At 37.1% G+C, this 19,615-nt stretch overlaps 1 protein-coding gene across 7 annotated transcripts in view; it reads right to left on the reverse strand.

The window, feature by feature from the left end:
• Positions 1-19,615, reverse strand: part of RAP1GDS1 (Rap1 GTPase-GDP dissociation stimulator 1) — a 90,711-nt gene that overhangs the window by 11,368 nt on the left and 59,728 nt on the right. For 6 of the 7 annotated variants that reach the window (XM_039550793.1, XM_039550792.1, XM_010411651.3 and 3 more), the window contains 6 exons: positions 14,628-14,774; positions 6,702-6,830; positions 4,214-4,339; positions 1,528-1,671; positions 1,137-1,268; positions 596-730 (listed from right to left, as the gene is read on the reverse strand). In XM_039550793.1, coding sequence (XP_039406727.1) covers positions 596-730; positions 1,137-1,268; positions 1,528-1,671; positions 4,214-4,339; positions 6,702-6,830; positions 14,628-14,774 — 813 coding nt within the window. The remainder of the gene's footprint in view (positions 1-595; positions 731-1,136; positions 1,269-1,527; positions 1,672-4,213; positions 4,340-6,701; positions 6,831-14,627; positions 14,775-19,615) is intronic. The other variant, XM_010411652.4, reaches the window with a different exon arrangement.

The following is a 19,615-nucleotide window of genomic DNA, read 5'->3' on the forward strand; positions in this document are numbered from 1 at the left end:
TGTGCATGTGCTACCTTTACACTTGGTAATCAAAACTCATACAAATTAAGTTATTAAAAATGACAAAATTACATTCAGCTTACTGCCAACAAACAGGAACTAACTGCAGTAGGCTGGCTATTCTGACAGTCTACCTCCGGCTCTAATTTGGTAATTTTCAAAGTCTTAAGTAAGATACAGTGTTTTAACGAAGTGGGCACTGTTCTCTGGTGGGGACCCTCAGCTGTGAGACAGATTGCAAATGAAGGAACCAAAAAGAAAAGTAAATATGCAGTGCTCTGGACAAAAAGGGTTGAGAAATCATATTCAAGGCCTCCTCAGTTCCTTGCCCATTACAAGGCGGTCTGCCCTTTGGTGGGGGATGCTGTGGGATCAAAGTGGTAAGGAACAGTCACTATGCCTGTGATGTATTCAGAACTGCTTGTCACAACTGCTGTGCAACAGACACAAAAGCAGTGATGGGTCAGAATGAAAAGCAGCAGTCTGACCTGCCTCTAGGACTGTCAGTGAGTTCTCCCACCCACATTCCCTGGGGGTTACAGTGGGAGGACAGAATTTCACCTTTATGCAGTTAGCAATGCAAAGAGAGGCTTACCAGGAATAGCCAGGTTTCTGAGAGCACTCAGTGCAGCATGCTGCACAGTCACATTTCCATCCTCCACATGTCTGTCTAGCAGATCCATCAGCTTTTGAACTATGCCATTATCCACCATATGGATGCAGTTTCCATCTGTGTGAGATGTAACAAGTCACTTGTGAAGGGAAGATTATTACTAAGATTTTTACAATAGCTTCTTATGAATGGAAGGGTTATTTCCTTGGTCCTTTCTAGATTTCATTGTTGAGAATTTGATCACTATCATCTGTAAGAATTGCAGTGCTCATGATAAACTTGCAAGAGTGATAGAAGAAACACTGAAGAAGGCAGAGATCCCTTATACCTCTCTACAAATGCAAAATAAGATTTTTAAAGTAGGCTTAATACTTCTGAGGATTATAAAGTTTAAAACTACTCATGTTTCTGTGTAACTCAACAGCAGCTTTACTGCAACACAATTCTTGTTTGCAGCTGTACAGCTAGAGCATGATAGAGGGGCACACATAAAATTACATAAGCTATTATGGCATGCTCTTACCATTTCTGGCAAAATTTGCAATAGCCAGTGCTCCTGCAAGCTGTAGCTGATGACTGTTGGAAGGAATCCATGAAAGTACTCTTTGGAACACACTGCCTTTTCCTCCTTCAAATAACTTTTGCATGGATTCATCTGGGGTAAAAAGCAGAGAGAGTCAGCAAGCTGAAGGGTTTGTTAGGGGAGCTTCTATATTTGTGAAGCTCTGCTGGTTCCACTACAATTAATCCAGTCCTGCAATGAGGGACAAAATCTGACCTGTTAAATATTTGTCTGGTGGGTAGCAGGTCCTCTAGGTTATTTAGAAAATTAATAAATAGTGAAATTCAGCAGCCAAACAGCATTACAAGTATCTGCTGTTGCTTTGCAGAACATAGTGGCAGCCCATACTTACCTCCAAGCAACAATAGAACCATAAGATCAGACGCTGTTTTAAGCTCTGCAATATCATCCTCTTTGTCACTGTCCACAGTCTTCTGGACGATCTCAAGTAAGCACTCCACCAAACCTGCTTCAACCAGCTGCAGTTTAATGACATCTGGAAAATAGCATGGATAACAGGAGTCAGAATCAGGATTTTACATGCATCTATCATACACACATGCAGGACAGACTGTAAGAAATAGTGATGTCAGTGTTTTCACTGACAACTTGTGTACATAAAACTGCAATTTCCTTATTTGAAATTCTTATGGCCAGCTTCTGTTATTATTCATCTAACAGGCTTTCCCTGGCTCTGGACTGCCTTTAGAGCTGAAGGTATATGGAGCTCTTCACTTCTAAAAATGAGGATATTTCTCTGTAGCAAACTTCTGGCACCTCAGTCATGGCACAGCAGACTCATAAGGACTGTGCTGTGTTCAACACTTTCCAAACACAGACAGTATATCTGCCATTTGTTCAAAAGTCTGCAGGAGGAATGCAGAAAGGCCAAATCCAAAAGGTTCGGTTGGCAGAGAAGTTTGTTCTGGAAACTGATGAGGCAAACTAATTTCTTAGTTGTTATTCAAAACAAGGCTTGAGAAGGTAATAAATTTTTTTTTCAGATGACAGAATCTGGGAACAATATTTTTTCTTTTGTTTCTAAAATAACAAAATATTTAACAGATCTTTCCCTTGGAGTTTCCTTTACATGCCTAAACTCCCTTTCTGTTAAGAGGGAATGGCAGGCTGTCTTATGCTATGTTAGGTCTTTTCACACCTGGAAGTGATTCCAGTAGATTTTGCATGCTGATTTTGAAAAACAGTCACAAAGCTCTGCAGAAGTGTGCAAAAGAAGTGGATCTCTCTCAGTTTTCTACATGAAATAGTGTTTTAACAAAAAGGTGTTTAACGCAGGTTAAAGTATTTTTTGGCCAGGGCTTTGGAAATATGTTTTTCACACAGTTTACAAGCCACATTTGGGAGAGGAAGTGTGTTCTACCTCGGGTGAAGGATGTGTCTGACTCTCCTGGTGTCACTAGGCTTTTTGCCTGAGTGAAATCTATTGTTCCTCTAAGAGCAGCTGACCTTCTCATGAACTTTGTAAGGAAATGCAAAATCTCCAGTTGGGATTTTTTTTTAAATAGGCCCTTTTGCATTGAGGTGCTTTTAAAAATACAGAATTCCCTTAGCTACAGAATACTGGGTTGCAGATGTTCTGTGATTAGAAATTGAAATTGCTACACCAGCATGCTTAATCAACAACTGAATTACAAAAAAAGCTTAAAACACTCTAACCACCAAAATCTAGACTCTGCAAATACTTCATTTACATGTTTTTCCCTTCTGACCTATTGCTAATTATCTACAATCAAAAGCACCTAAACAGTACCAGCAAAGTGAACTCATTTAAGTATGCCTTGAATCCACAGTGGAAATGTTCCTCTCAACATGGAAGCATCTGAGCCAGGGTCAGCCAGCAGCAGTGAATTTCTCAAAACTTATTGAAACTAAAAACATACTCTAAGAAAAATTAAGCATTTGAACTGACATATGTCAAACACAAAAATTTCAACCCTATTCCGTATCAGCCTCTGAGGATGGAACTATATTAGAGGAAATAGCTAATTATTATATAATAAATTAAAATATTTTGGAAAAAGATGGGCATTTTTAGAACTGAAAAAGAGGAATTGATTTTCCATGCCACTTAAAAGTCAAAGTAGCTTTTTAAATGGAAGTGAAAGTTTATCCTGACCTATACTATGTAAAACAGACACACACACACAGTGTGTATGTACAACAGAGTAGAATGAAACATAAATCTGAGTCTGCAGTCCTATCTAACAATTTATTCAATTAAAACAAGCTTTAATGCTTTGGTGGTTAAAACAAGGTTAGAGAGCCATCAAATAACTGTGATGTCTTCCCTACACAACTGCTTCCCACATCAGTCCAACTCAACCTGTTAACTCATTTCTTTATTTCCATTAAGTGCAAATGATACATTGTACAAGCCACCTTTGTCTGATCCTTTGGGAGGAACATCCTGGAGGGGGTGATCAGGTGCACATCAATTCCTGCTCTGGCTTGAGCAGCGAGTCAAACTCCCAGGGGCTGCTGGGGGCTACGTAAGATATGCCACCAAACACCCAAATTAAATTCATATAATCTCTCAATGAACAGTAAGGGCAGAGTGTTTAGCCCTTAGCTCTGCAATTGACATGCCCCTAGCAAAAATAATGTCCACAGGAAATGGAACAGCCACGGGCTCTGCAAGTCCAGGAAATTATGTCCTGGTGTTCCAATGGTCTACGAACACTTGAGCCAGTATTTGCAGACAAATGTTGTGAAGCCCTCTAAAAAGCAGCTTTTTGATATTCCCGCTGTGGGCACAGGGCAATAAAATATAACATAATTGTATACAGAGTGAATCAGTGATGGAATTACCATCAACAATGTCCTGGCTCCTGTCATATGCTCAACAATTAAGATCTATTCACTTGCATGAAACTACAATCACAAGGATCAGCCATGGTGGCTTTGGAATGAGGCAGCTCGTTACTCTGCATTTAGTGCCTGAAAAAGATACTGATATACTGGAATACAGAATACACATAAGAGAATGAGTAAAAAAGTAAGAAAAAAAGAATTCTCACCATTTTCTGCTAGGGGGGCCAAAACTTCAAAAATCATCTCTTTTTTATCATGCTCTATTTGCTTCTTGAACAGTTTCACAAGCTCTTCAGCAATGTTTGTGTAGGCAAACTGCTCCTTACTTGACTCTGTGAAGCAAAAGGAGAAAATCAGCATAAAGTAAACAAACCACATCAAAAGGTAGAACTACTTTTTCTCTTTGTTACCAGGTTTATTCAGTAAGATGACTAACTGCTATTTACAGACAAGAGCAATAGACTCATGCTTGTCACAAAATGAAAAGATAAATGTCTAACACTTTAAATGTGCTGACCTGAATTAATTATGGTTAAGGCTGTTAAAAATATATTATTATATTATTCAAGACTGCTGGGTCTGGTTTTGCCCAACAAAATGTAAGGTAGCTATAGAAACAGTAATAATACAAAAATAATAAGTCTTTGACTTCCCTCATCTTAACAGAAAGAAGGTTATATACCTGCCCCAGCAGGTTATATACTGCCTTTGCTATGGGAGAGATAAAGATTTGCACCAAATGCTTTAATATTTACAGGGTTTCATGATGGTGACATTTCTTTTGAAATCTGTGTGTGGCTGTTGCTGGGCCGTCTCATACTGCACAGATACAGCATAAAGCAGCTTTACAGATGGGTGAGATTCCTACCAGATTAGCCAGCAGATCTTCACATGTACATTCAACAAAAGCATCTTTTATTCCATTGCCTGTATCATAGTCCTCCTCACTGGCAGTATTACAGAGGATGCAGGTGGTAGGGCTGGTGTTCTGCGTTCTCCAGTTGCCACCTCCTGAGGGCCATCTGTAGTTAGAAAACCTTCCAGCACCTTTGCTATTGCTCTGATGGATGGGATTACTTTACTGTAGAATTGACCCCAAGGACTCGGGGAAAGTATGAACTGCAGTCCTAGACACTTTTGTGCACATTGTGTGTCATTATTGTTTTCTCTCACTATGCATGGTTGCATTGTATATTCTATGGGGGGATTTTTGATCCTTCCAGTATTTTAGCAGATCCATCACTGGTTTGTGCCCTGCTTTGACACACAGTAACAGTCATATAATGCTTTTCAAATCTGTGCAATGTTGTTGTCTCATAAGTGATGAAAAATGACAACCTCACAAAAAAATTCCCTGAAGTTACAAGGCAAAAATAAAATAATACAGTTACAATGTGATGGACTAAACTATTGCTTAAGAAAGAATAAAGTATTACAAAGTAAATTAATTTTGTGCCAGTCTTAAAGAACGAGCACCTTTTCAGTGTATACGAACTGGAAGGGAAGCAGCTGCTCTTGTGTTTCTTTCCTACAGTTCTCATTACTCAACAAGACAGAGCTGGATCTTTCCAAAGAGGGAAAGGAAATGCTCAGTGAGGCTACCATTTATTACATTTAATATCATTATGGTTTTGGTTGCATTTAAGCACTAGAACTTTCAGTGTATGACTCTTATACTTTCTGCTGTGCAGACTCAGTATATAGTGCCCATCTTGAAGACCTCTGATCTGTTGATTTCTTTAGTGCTACCTTGATGGCTCTTTCTGTCGTTGATTTGTTAAGACTTGTCTGCTGTAAATAAATGTGTTACGTGTATGATCAGACTAAACTAGGTAACATAATACTTTCTCTGGCCTGAAAATCTATGAACTCAGGCCACCAAATACTACAAACTCAGAGATATATTCTTCATATTTTGAACTGCTGAATGTTCTTAGAAATACAAGATGATATCCTAAGTGCTATGTATTATTTCCTCCAGTGCAAAAAAAACCCCAACTCGTAAGACTAGAATTTCACCAAATAGGTTGGCAAAAGAACAGCAATATAAACCACAAAAGTTAATAAAACACAGGCCATAACAACCTGTTGATTTACACATGGACAAATTCCAATGAAAACTGATCCACTTGCAAAGACACTGGATCAAAGCAGGGCCACAAACTTCAATTTAAATGAAGTTGTAACTAAAATTAACATCTATTCATGATTTGTACATGGAGATATTTAAACTAGAACATGTTAAAATTCTACACCTAAAATAATACTGTATATGCAGATTAATGAACTGTGCATGCCTCAGTTTCATTCAGAGATTTTCATGAGCCAAATTTAATCCTGATAAAACTTTGTGGAGCTACACCAGGATACAACATTTATATTATTAATAAATAATTCACATTAAGTAGCAGTGCTATGGAAATACTGTTCAGATGATTTAAAATGTGCTTAGTTGCACTGAAGCACAGTAACATAAAACATAAGGCTGAATTAAGTACCCAAATAAATTTCACTTACTGAAGGGGGGAAAAAAAAAAAGAGACAACTATATATTCTAGAGAAAATAAGCAAAAATTTCTTGTCTGTTATTATTGAATGTACCAAAAGGACTTGAATGAGCTTTTGCGAGGCTTTAACTAAGACTTAACATTATGAAAACTGGATGTAAATTTGAGAATAGTATCATGGACTTACCGAGTTCTGCTAAATTGCCAAATGCAACAAGGCACATTTCTGTCAGAGCTGCATTTTGGCAATGAATACCCAACAATTTCACTAACGTAGGAATAACACCCATATTGATAAGCTGTGACTGCAAGGTATCTACATAAAAAAAGAGTACAACAGTGAGTTAGCATTTCTCTTCATAGTTCTGTTCTTTTAACCAAAAAAGCATTTTTCACACAAAGCAACTTCTAAGCTAAGCAGCATTAAAATGTCTGTCTCCTCTACTCTTCAAACTAGGATTTGGTCCAGATTTGAGATATGGACTCATAATTCTCCTTGTCCCTGGCAATGGAATGTATTCCCAGAAATATTCCTTCCTGATCTGGTCATAGGGTATAGTGAATTATGCAGCTACTGACAATTTTGTGGTTATCAGGTTCCTAATACATGTCAGATTTGATTCTGGGCTCACTGAGACTAGCTGACTGAAATTGACCTGAACTAGGTCAGTGAAATAATGATTTTTCTGAGATCTTTTTGTATATACTCTTTTTAAAATTAAAGATCAAAACTGGAAAATTAAAATCAGAATGAATATAAACTGGCACTGAAATAAACATGAAAAGTTTTATAAACACAGGAAGTCACAATGTAGATTATGAGGAGCTTGAGAAAAAAGAAAGTTTAATAAAGACAAAAAATGGAAGGTTTAAGAAAAGTCCTTAGAAGCCATTCTGATAATTTCTTGCATAGGATGAAAGCTTATAGTATTTACAAGTAAGAAAAGTATTGCTCCTAGGTGTCTGCAAATAGAAAGATGCTTTGATGGTTAGGCAGAAACATGACTGGTTTAAAAGATTATTTATAACAGTATTTCCTCTTACACATTTTACCTATAACATAGCAAAGAAGAAAAACATTGTTTCACAGTGAATAGAATGAAGCAGACATAAACACACCAGATGTTGTTTAGTAATTTTCCTAAGCATCTTTTTTCCTTTGTTTCTAAAGGAATTCAACTATGTTTAAATGTTACAGACTCAAAAGACAAGGAAGGATCCAAAGCCCAGTGAAGTCAAGAGAATTGTATTACTTCATTTAGCTTTTGGTCAAGCCCTATCGGGGAATTCTGAGGGGTTTTTTGTGGGTTTTTGTTTGTTTGTTTTTTGCTGTAGTTTTCTTGTTAAGGAATTTATTCTAGGCAACTGAAATCAGTTGGAGTTCTTATATCTGTGGCATCAGAGCCATAAAAATTTGCAGATTTTTACAGGGAGATAAAAACATATGACATCTGAAGTTTAGCAAATTTAGAATCATCTCATGCTCTTGAAAAACTCTGTGCCCTCAAAATTCTGCCAAGCATGTTTGAAATTTTCATATAATGAAAATTATTATATGATTCCAAAATATTTAGCTCATTTGTATTCAGTATAAAATAATTTGATAATAATTATGAATTTGGTATACTAAGTAAATAGCATAGTTATTACAGGTTATTGGGGATGAGCAGGAATCCTTATGGCTTGACATCTTTAATAAAACTGTATTACTTACCAGTAACTGAATTTCCTTTTTTGGGGGGAGGGATTACCTCTTCCACAGATTCGTGGTCTTTAGTGAAATTTATGAGAACGCCATGTCAGACACCAAAGAGCTGTTGAAGTTGTCAAATTTCAGGTAAGTACAAATTGTACTAGCGCATGCATTGAATGCCATTTTACCTCTGGCAGATGTGTGAGTCACTACTACACCCTCCTACTTCATTCCAAACTGACTGTAAAAATCTGTCTTTCAGTAGGAAAACTGGGGAGAGGGGGAGATGGAATGGTTCTATAGAGAAAATTATTGTGTAGGAGAACTCAAGTTACTGGTAAATAATCTGTTTTTGTCCTTGGCTTGTAATTGTCCCCTGCAAACACTTAAAAATTCTGAAGGAAAACTGGTCGTCATGGAGAGTGGGAGAACAAAGACACAAACCACAAATGCCATAGAAAATTATGTGGAAAGAAATTGCTTTGTTACTAGACGATACCTTTAGTCACTCTAAAAGTCGCTTTATCCAACTTTAACGGATAAAGAGACAATCTCTATGGACTTCATTCCAACATCAGAAGCCTAAACTCTCCATTTTGAGCAGGGTTTTTTTCTGCTGTCTCTTTCTTAATACAAAATATATAAAAAGCACGGAGGAGATGAGTGGAAAAAGGGAAACCACATAATCTTTGAAAGGAAATAGGAATCTCAAGAGCCAAATAGAAAGATATATTGTTGATCAAGAGAGCACAGAGTGCACTGACTAAAGGACCTCTAGAATTTCCAAATTAAAAAAAAGAGGAAAGAGCCCCATATTCTAAGAAAGAACAATTGTACTGGGTCAAAAGTCAGATATTATACCAGACTCCATACCAGTCTGATTTTTCCAGAGTACAAGGATGGCACCTGAGTACAGGAATTATCTATCTACAGTGGTAAGAATGGCATTACAAGAATTGTCAATAAAGTAAACATTGCCTTAACAGCAGTAAGTGCTAATTTAAAATTTATAAATTTTCTCATTTCACAAAGACAGGGCAACCCTGTGAGTCACAAAACTGCACAGGAAGCAAGACCCTTGAAAATAAAAGGCTGCCAGCAGCTATTTGCTGTGTTTATACTTAAGCCTGGGCTTGCCATAAAAATTCTGGACCTGACATTTACATATGTAATTATCACCGATAGGAGGCTCATTCTCTAGCAAAGTCTATTAAGCAATTTAAGATAAAGCATTAGGCATCTCACTGGTACGGAGACCTACAGCACTTTTTAGTTCAGATAAATTAAAAACATGTAAATGGTTCAGTCTCACTCTCTCTGTGCCCTAGGAAAGACCTCAGACTGGGTAGCTCGGGCTGTGTATCTTGGCCTTTCACTGCAGAAAGTGTTAATGCCCTACTATAGCAGGAGACAAATTTGGGGAAACATGCATCCACCCTACAATCAATTGTCTGACACAGGACTAAAGTGAGCCATGATGCCAGGCAACGTCGTGTTTAAGGATGGAACAGCACTTCTATCCACTTCCTAAGCAGAACTTTATGCACAGCAAGCAGGAAGCATGAAAAACTGAATGCCTCTTCTGAATTTATGACTTAGAGCCACATTTTACACTGCTATCACATGTTGCACTATGCCTGTGTGTTCTTTTGGGGTGAAAAGCACTGACAGTGATGCTGTACAGATGCATATACAGGTAGATAAAAGGCAATCAATACATGCGCCAGCACAAAGAATTACCTACCTAAAACTTGAATTTCAATGGCTCCATGTCCTTCGGTGACACACATGGAAACTCCAAAGAGTAAGATCTGAGGAGAATATCCCAAATTGAGAACTTTATTGGGGGCATTTTAGTTAAAAACGCTAATTTAGGCTAATTCATTATTTTGAAAAGAATTTCAGAAAACAACTCATCATTTGTGTCCCATCAGTAATTGTGATTATAATGCTGAAGGAAAATTAGTTTTGCACAAATTGATGGCATAATTTCATACCCTAGAGAAACCTGCTTGCAATCCCCACAGCTATGTTAAATCATGACATCTCATAAAAGTGATTGTATGGATTATCTCACTATGGTAAGGAACATACTTTTGATCTGCTTTTACATACTTTAGGTTACTTTGCATTTAAGTATATTTAGGTCTTGAAAGCATGCTAGGCATCTCTAGCTGTGATGTAAATGAAACAAAAACCAAGACAAGCATGAAAATTAGCAAAGGTAAGTCTTAGGAGGAAGCATTACTGAAGTATTGCTGTCAGACCATAATAATGGTGCCATAAATCTCCCATTCATTTCTTGGTATTTACATAGCTTCTGCAGATGGTCAACAGTGCACATCAGACCCCAACATTCATTCCAGTTGCTAAGTTTTGTGAGAATAAGAAAGCAGTTGTATGATTTAACATCAGGATGTCACATTTTACAAAGGTACTGAAGGCAAGACAATCTCAACAGACTGAATTTACTGTGAAATGAAATGAGGCAGCAATCTATAAACATAATTATTTTTATCTACATATATATGCTCACATATATAAATGTATGTATACTTTCACACATGCACACTGTATCCAGTTAACTTCTGATCTCCAGTTTGACTACCTAATAAGCCAATTGGCCTAGTTCTTCCATAATTTCTCCGTTTCTTTAAAAAGCCTTCATGGTTTGTTTTAGAGATCTTAAGAGACAATTTGTTACCTTACAGACTGATCCCATTAACTTGCAAATAGTCTTGGCTCACAGGATTATGAGATCTGCAGAATAACCACTCATATTTCTAACTCTTTTACGTGAGTGTTTGCATATGATTGTTAATTTTATTAGATTAGTTATTAGTTTTCCCCTCTTTATCCAAGCCTGCTTTGCTTCTTGCTCTTAAGCAGATTAACCGCTACACAGAAGCTAATAACTGAAAGCAGGGATGAGCTATTTGTGTCTGATTGAATTTGGGTAGTAAAATACAATTATGACAAGAGGGTCAAGATAACCTGGCTGAAGGCAAAGGGACATTTTGCATCAGAAAAAACCCTCTCGTTTCTAGCAATGGAATTAAATATCAACACTTTTTTTTTAAGCTTAAAAGAACTGCAAGAAATGCCAAAGTTTGAGTTTGTTGTCTTAACAATTGTAGTTACTAATGAAATGATAAGATACCAAGGAAGCAAAGAAAGAATTGAGACAGTAAGCAAAAATAGTTCCTGAACACAAGCAGATGACACAAGAACCTTGTAAAAGGAATCCTAGTTTTAAAGCTTAGACAACAGTGTTATGACTGGAGTTAAAATTGCAAGCTGAGTATCCAGAATCAGGATGAGATACAAGAATGCTCCATTAATTTGCTCCGTTTAGGAAAAGGAAATCTTACTTGTAGCTGCTCCTTAGTTGCCTTTTTTGTAAAACTCATGTGTGATAAATCCCTTGAAGTACTCAAGATTGAGTCTCTCATGTAAAAAAAATAAGGCAGTTGATAGTTACTAATAACGAAGTAGTAGCTATTGGAAAAAGAGGGCAATGACAAATTAGCTGACCGGGAATGACAAATTGTTTAGAATCAAATAAAACAATTTATATACTCTTTTGATCATAAAATGCTAATGACTGGAAAATATTAGGGTGTTCACAGATAATTAGATGCAACTAAGAACCAACTGTGCTCTAATGGTCCTTAAGTGGATAGCTAGTACAAATTAGAAGAGTGCAAGTCATTAAGAGGAAGTAAAGAAATCTTCCAAGTCCCCACCTGTAACTTTTTAACATGGCATGCCAAGCTGGAAAAGATTATAGAAACATGCAAAGAGAAGGTAGAAGTGCTATTCCAAAGACTGAAACACTTCCTCCTAACCTAATATTTTTTCTTTTATTTTTGTCTAATTGGTTTCCATAACTACAGACAAAGAAATCTGACTCTAGGCTGCAATCCCATACTCCTCATCCTTCAGCAAAACCAATGCAGTATTTACCTTCTTTGTAAGTAGCTGGGATCAAACCTTTGCAAGTAAATCCCGAAAATGGTAATCACTAAGCTGTGAGCACAACTAACTGTCAGGGCAGTCTCAGTTTTCATGTTTAACAGGTCAGCAAAGAACTGTATTTAGTCAGAATATTATTCATCTGCTGGGGCAATGCATGGAAGTAAGTGGTTGTCTCGGGCTCCTAGTTGACATTGACTGCTGTCCTGAAAATTTATCATGGCCCACAGGTGATATTTTTAGATCAGCTCACAATTATGGTCCAATTGTACTCATGACCCTTAAAACAAAACTGGCAAGACAGGTCAACTACCTGTTTCTCCATTCACATTCTACCGTATGGTCACTGAGTTTTCTTCTGAAAATTTAGTCCTCTAAATCACTTTTCTTTTTTTTAAATATTGATTTGGCATACTATTTGGGGTTTAATTCAATTAATTGCCCCAGTCCGTGAGCAAATTCACAATGGAACTAGAGGACACAAATCTTACACAGACTACCCATGAATGCTGGGCCAAACACGAGCTGGGTTCCTACAAACAAGACCCTTCCTCATGGAGACAACCAAGCGTGTGGGGTAAGGTGGAGGTTTGGTAAAGCCCCAGCACTCCTCCCTGATGTGATGGTAGAACACGGGGCTGGTAAGCACCCAGATCCAAGAGCTGGGAATATTCCGGCATTTCTCACTTCTGACATTGCTTCAGTGGCTCCTGTGAATAGTGTATGTCTGAGATGAAAGATGTCCTCTAGCAGAGAAGAGAGCAGCTAGTGAATCCTGCTGGCTGTCACTGAACCACACAACTGCTTTATTGATTGCATCAGAATAAGCTATCTTACTAGATGGAATGAGTCATTTATTCAACGTTCATAAAAGTTAAGCTGTTCTGAAGCTGCTTGTTTGGGAGATTTATCTTGTAATTAGTTTTCCTAGAGAAGATCTGCTTGGTCACTGAAGCAAAACTGATAACAGTATCTCTACACATCACTTTTGGACTTGCCTGTCTTGAGCTACCAAGTATACTGTATGCTTATTAGTCTTAATTAATACAGAGGGTAGCTTAGAGGTGAGAATATCTAATTTCCTCCAAATACTGCAACAAAGAAAGTACTGAATTAACACTATGAAATGTAATAAATCTGATACTCATGCAATGTGGTCAAGCAAAACAGTTCTTGGAAACTATATGAAATAAAAGAACTAGAAAGTTGCAATTTAAAGATGGGAGAAGTACCGTAAACAAGAATTCTTAGATAATGAAAAGAGGAGGAAAAGAACCCAATGTAAGAACAAGAGAAAGAGATGAGACACGTACAACAGTTATATTTGGAGCTGGATGAGTAACACAAAGAGCTGAGATCTCCAGAGAGATGGCACAGAAAACACACATAGTAACTATGCTAGAAGAGATAAAGCAGATCAAAAATGTATACAGTGAAGCCTATGGACCATCCTGAAAAGTAGGAAAGTTTTGGGGACATAGGAATGGAAAGTGAGTTACAGCAAATGCTATCTTTCAGGAAATGGTAAGTAACTAATCAAAAAGATACTTCTTCCTAAGATAAAACACTGCAATTCAGGAAATGGGCATGATTGAAGACAATGTAATTACTAACTATTTGTAATCTGTGCCATTGCAAGTCAGGAGAACAGCCTCTCTGTAGCCTTCCTAACATAGTCCAATTTTCTTCACGTTTTGAAAACTTGAAAATGTGCGAATGTTGTAAATATACTTTGGCACATTAAAGCACTTGTGTGCAGAGGCAAGCTAGGTACTAGGTTGTACAACTAATGTAGAATGGTATTGTGTTACTCTCAGTGGTCAAGGGTTTCTCATTTTATATACTCTCGTGTTTTTATCCCAGTCCCTAAACATTTCCAATTAATGGGACAATGAACATAAACTTATAATTTGTAGACACAGAACAGTGTTGAACATACCTATAAATGATTCCCTATTTATCTTAGAACAATGTAATACACGGTTTTATACACATTTCACAAGGAGAAAAATTATTAACTGTTTGGCATTTATACCCTTAACTAATTAACAACACTGCATGTCTACAACAAATTAGTCTTAAGATGTTATTTGATACCAATGAGAAAGAGAGGACTTAATGTAGCCTTCTAATTAACTTCTATAAATCTGTATGATACACCTTTATGCTTTGCTTTTAGACAAAGAAGTAAATTCCAGATGCTGATCTTAAAACTATACAATTTATGTTATATGGAATTGTGTCAGGAATATATCTAGTATTTTTGGGAATATAATTTTACTGAAACAGAAAATTGTATACGTGAACTGAGGTCCCTGATCTCTTCAAGAATAACTTAGTGTTAAGCATCCACAATGTAAACCTACAGACGACTTTAACTTTTTATCTTTTTTTGTTGGGGTTGTTCTCCTGGTAGACATAAAGCAAATTTTCGGTGTTGTTTACCATTCTCATTGCTATAGTTCATCAGCATGCCACAAAAGACAGTCAAGAGCTTCTCACTGGCTGGATCTGTTTTACTGCACAGTGACCTTAAATGGTCTACTACAATATGTGCACCACCTGCATGGTCAACTGCGTTCCTGCCCTCATCTGTAAAACAAAGAATTACATTAAAAAAAAAAATGAAACCAAACCCCACCGTCGAATCCCGAACGTAACAGTAATCATACAAAATGAAGCTTTTAAACAGAGTGAAGTTATTTCTCCAGTGTTGTCAAATTCGCCTAGAGAGATGATCGAGGGCCAGCTTTTAGTGCAACAGAGCTAGGAAAGTGAAAACACCTACAAAAAACCAGATTAACCACCTAGCACTAATACCTTTGTAAAGAAGTTCAGTGTTTGAGGCAGAGCTGCTGGAGCTGATAAATAATATTCTGAAGATACACTGAGTTTTGCCAGAGGGAGGTACTGAGCACTTGACATAGCCTAGCTCATATGCAGGTAAATTACTCTTGCTGTTATGCAGATCAAGAAATTGAAATACAGAAAATAAATTGCTTGGGTTACTTAAAAAGGGGAATAAAACAGACAAAGCAGACAGAGGTTCTAGTTCCGAGTGGCAACTGTTCATGCATGCACTCTGCCACATAGCATGTTCTCTGTACTTCTATAGCTGAAATTTAATACCACTATCAGATTCTTTCTGTATGCCTAAAAGAAAAACTTGCTCTGCATCTATAATAGACTACAACTTTCTGAAGTGTTGTAAATAATAGATCATAATCTTTGTATGGAACTCTTTCCATATAACAAATCAGATTTGACGCAACAGTGTAGGAATAAAGGAAAAATAAGCCTTCTATTACAGTAATCATCAATACTGCTTCCTTCCCCAGCAGGCAGTAAGCAATAGACAACAGTCAATAAACTAAATTCTGGGGCTTCCAAAAGGAGAGATTTCCATGTGAGCTACCACTGGACTCAGCTGGAAAATCTGGATGAAAACAAAAGCTTGGGGGGGCAAGGAGGAGGCAATCACTAAAGTTTTGCAATATAAAGAACTCCAAACCCTCTCCTCCATTTTTAAAATTCTTTCCTCAAAGCAAATCTCCTCTTTTCTTTGTTATTCACCATTCCACCATCACTCCTCTCTCTCCCCATTGTATGTGGAGGTCAAGCTACCAAAGTTTTCGTCATTCTGCAACGTATTCAGCATGAAACCCAAGGCTGTACACATTTATAATACGATCTTCCACTGTAAAGTGTTTCAGAGCTCTGCAAAAAGAAGCTTCTAAATCTTCCAATTCTTGTTAATACTATTTATGAACTATATATACCCCTTATACTATATATAAAAAACCAGGATTCTAATATTGCATATAGGGACTTTAGAAAATTTGTCGAATGGAGCTGAAGGAAGGGTAATTCTTGCCAGGTCTTAACTTAAAATTATTACCAAAGCAGCAAGAGTTTTGCAGAATAAATTCACTGCCACGACTGTTTCCACCTTGGACAGGATCAGGATATCAGAAAACTGTGTTTTGCTGCAGGCATGTCTATCTCATTTTGAAAAAGGAGAAACTGTGATCTAGTTAATAGTTAAATTCAAGGTAGGACTCTGTGCCAAGGAACAACTGTTAAAAAAAGGACAAATAGAAAAGAAATCACTCACATCCTTGATGTCATAACAAACATAGCTATAATGCTGAAACAAAAGGAAGTCCTACATCAAAATATAATAAAACAATATAATCAGGTGTTTAGACTCAGTGCTTACATCTACCAAATCAGCAGAGAATAGAAAGTAATTTGGGTTGGAATATTCAAGCATTCTGCTTTATGTATCCTTTTCTGGTATTTTTTAATTAGAAAATTTATGCAAATACATGATTTTGTATTTGACTCACCTGTTCTTTGAGTCAAAACAGGTGTGCAAAATGAAACAATCACTGATTCTGGATCAGATGGACTGAATGTGGTTCTCAAATTTCTATAATGCAACTGAAATCAACAAACTAAGATGATAAATTCAGGTAAGAATCACATGTCAAGCTCAACCCTGTGTCCTGATGTTGAAGAACAACATGTAAAATATGTAAGCAAAGAATAATATAAAGGTAGAGTTGGGTGATGGTTTGGAAGCAAGTGTTAAAACACTAAAAAAAAAAGTTACAAGCCAACTTCCTTACCTGGACAGAATTTGGCAGAACTCTACTGAAAATTACTGTGGGATGGTATTTTACAACAAATCTAAGTCATATATCCTTTAAATTCCCTTATCTCTAGTTTGTCAAAGAAGTTATATATTAAAAACTGCTGTATAGTCTCTCACTTCAAATACATGACAAACTCTTATCCACACAATGTTTTTGTTAGGTAAACAGATAATCAGCTTCTGCTGTACAGACAGAAAAAGTAAAAGCAGGAAGATTCAGAGACAAATCTCACTCCAAGAAATGTCTGTCTTTATGGTATACTCAAAAAGTTAGGTACAAAGGAACCTCAGGATCCCTCCCAAGAAGGCAGCAGGCTGTGAGTGCCAGCCTTTGACAGGACTACATAGGATGGCAGACTTGTGAAGGAGATGCCATAACTGAGTTTGTTACTCTCCCTCTTTCCCATGCTGGAGCTCACCCTGCATGGCTGCTTCTCTGCCCTAGGCAGCTGAGTGAAGAACAGACCTGAGTGAATGTTATAATTAGGATCTGCTACTGCCTTCTTCACCCAAGAGGATTAACTCAGCTCATTAGTGCAGGGCCACAAAGAATCCTGTGCCAGATGTAGGAGGAAAACCCTGAAGGTCCTGCCTACCCACTGCCAGCACTGCAGTGACACTCCACTGCATCCCCAAGCAGAAAGTGTAGTCCTGACTCAGAATGCTTGATGTGCGTTTCACCAACTCGCTTCTCACTACTCCTCTGTCACTAAGGAACAGATTTTGCACACAAGAATACTCATCAAACTCCAAATCATTTACAGTCAAAACAAGCCCACAGCATGTTGCTGCGTCTTGTTCTCAATCCAACTATTACCTTGCAGTTCAGCAGCTCTATGAACTCCCACATTTAGCATGCTTCCAAGCCTCCCAGAAGCTGTGTTCAATTATTTTTCCTGTGACCTTTTTAAATACACATTTGCTATTCCTAAGAGAACAATGATTGAACAGTTTAATGAGAGCATTCACATTTCTGCTTCAAAATGCTTCACTGCAGCTCACAAAGGGCAATGCTGTTGTATAGCTTTTTTAAAGTACATGTAATACTGTCTAAAGATGCCAGAATGATAACCCAAGAAACCAGGAGGATTTTTTCCCTGTAAAATGTACAGTAAGATTTACTACAGAGTGAGTTATTACTTCCACAGTGTTCCTTAGCCCAATTCAACACAACTGTCTCTAAGAATTAGGACAGTCCCTTTTTCTATACTGAGTTGCTCAAAGGAGTTTCATGCAAAAAAAGGGTTTTAAGTGGATTGTCAAATTACTGTGACTGTTCACATTCCCTCTATGAATAGGTTTGTCAAATCTTCCTGTTGCTCAATCATGCCCAAAGTCAACAACCAAACTTTTTTTAGTGTGCGTGATTGTTAGATGTTTACAATGTAGCACTTAGAGTAGTTTCAGTTTGCTTTTCCCAAGCCATTTGCATCAGTTTCCCTTGAGGTTTTGTCCCTAATTCTCCAAGTCCTAAAACAAATCACTAAGTCACAAAATGCTAACAAGAAAAAATCTAAATTGGGAAAAAAGGGCTGTGCCATAGTAGAAGGAGATATTGGAAAATATGTAGGCTTTAAAAATACACCAATTTCTCAGTAATTTCAGATAATCTGCTAGAAAACAATTTGATGGCATTTCTTAAAAATAATCTTTTGGGCTTTAAGTATCAGATTTATACTTTGAAATGTTCTGGTTTTGTCTTGCAACTGGAAACCTGAGTTATCCTTTCCCCAATTCATGTCCTGCCAAAGTTTATTGGTGTAAATAGTTGCATTGATATAAATGGTGCAAGTCAGGGAGGGAAAGGAAGATCTGCATTATCAAGGTCCCTCATTTGCATAAACCAAATTGCCAAGACAGCAAATTTGGGTGACATGGGAAAAATATAGTATTTATTTTAAAATTCTTTTTACTTGTGTAATGATCAAATCATTTAAGTGACATACTGCCATTTTACTTTAATTACTTCATCTTTATTGCATTTGGCTACAATACTGCATTTTTTGACCAAATATTGCTTAGATTAGACCAGTGCTTTACAGATAACTCTTTCCTGTTTATCTTAATTAAAAAAGATGAACTCATTTACATTAGCCCAAGTTGGGGGTTGAGGCTTTTCTGTCTACATGTTCTATTTCTATTTTCCCCTGTTTTTTTAATTAGGTCTTCTTCGAAGACTTTTGTGGTGAGGCACTCATTTGCTCCTGCTGCTTATTTTTTCACCTGAAACCATAATCATCTGTGATAGCAAACCGGCTTCTGCAACGAAATTATGATGTGACAGAATATTACCAACATGTGTAAGGAAAAAACTGCAGGAGTAGAACTCCAAAGGAAAAAACATCCTGGTCACATGTGGAAAAAATAGAGAAAATATTCAAAAACAATGGCAAACCCTGAGTTAGTGTAAATGACATTATCTATGTAGACACTAGGAAAAACACTGCCACTTACATAAACTGGGAGTTTACCTTTTTTTTTCCTGTCTGAACACTGTAAGATTAAAACTTTTTATTAAATGCTGTCATTCAGTTTTAACACTTGACTACTTTTTATCCTGGTTAGTGTAGGCTTTTTAGTCACTGCCCCGTCAGCTCTCTGACTGAATGACTACAGACTACAACCCTGTTACACAACACATAGTAGCATTTAATTAATTTTATTTTTCAAGGAAAGTAAGCTTCATGTGATTATACTACACTACTATTATTTGCTGCTTTTTCCATGTCTTCTGTGCACTTGTCTAAAAGGGACATTACATAGCAATACTGTATTT

This window comes from Corvus cornix, chromosome 4, assembly GCF_000738735.6.
Source record: "Corvus cornix cornix isolate S_Up_H32 chromosome 4, ASM73873v5, whole genome shotgun sequence".
NCBI classification, from domain to species: Eukaryota; Metazoa; Chordata; class Aves; order Passeriformes; family Corvidae; genus Corvus; species Corvus cornix.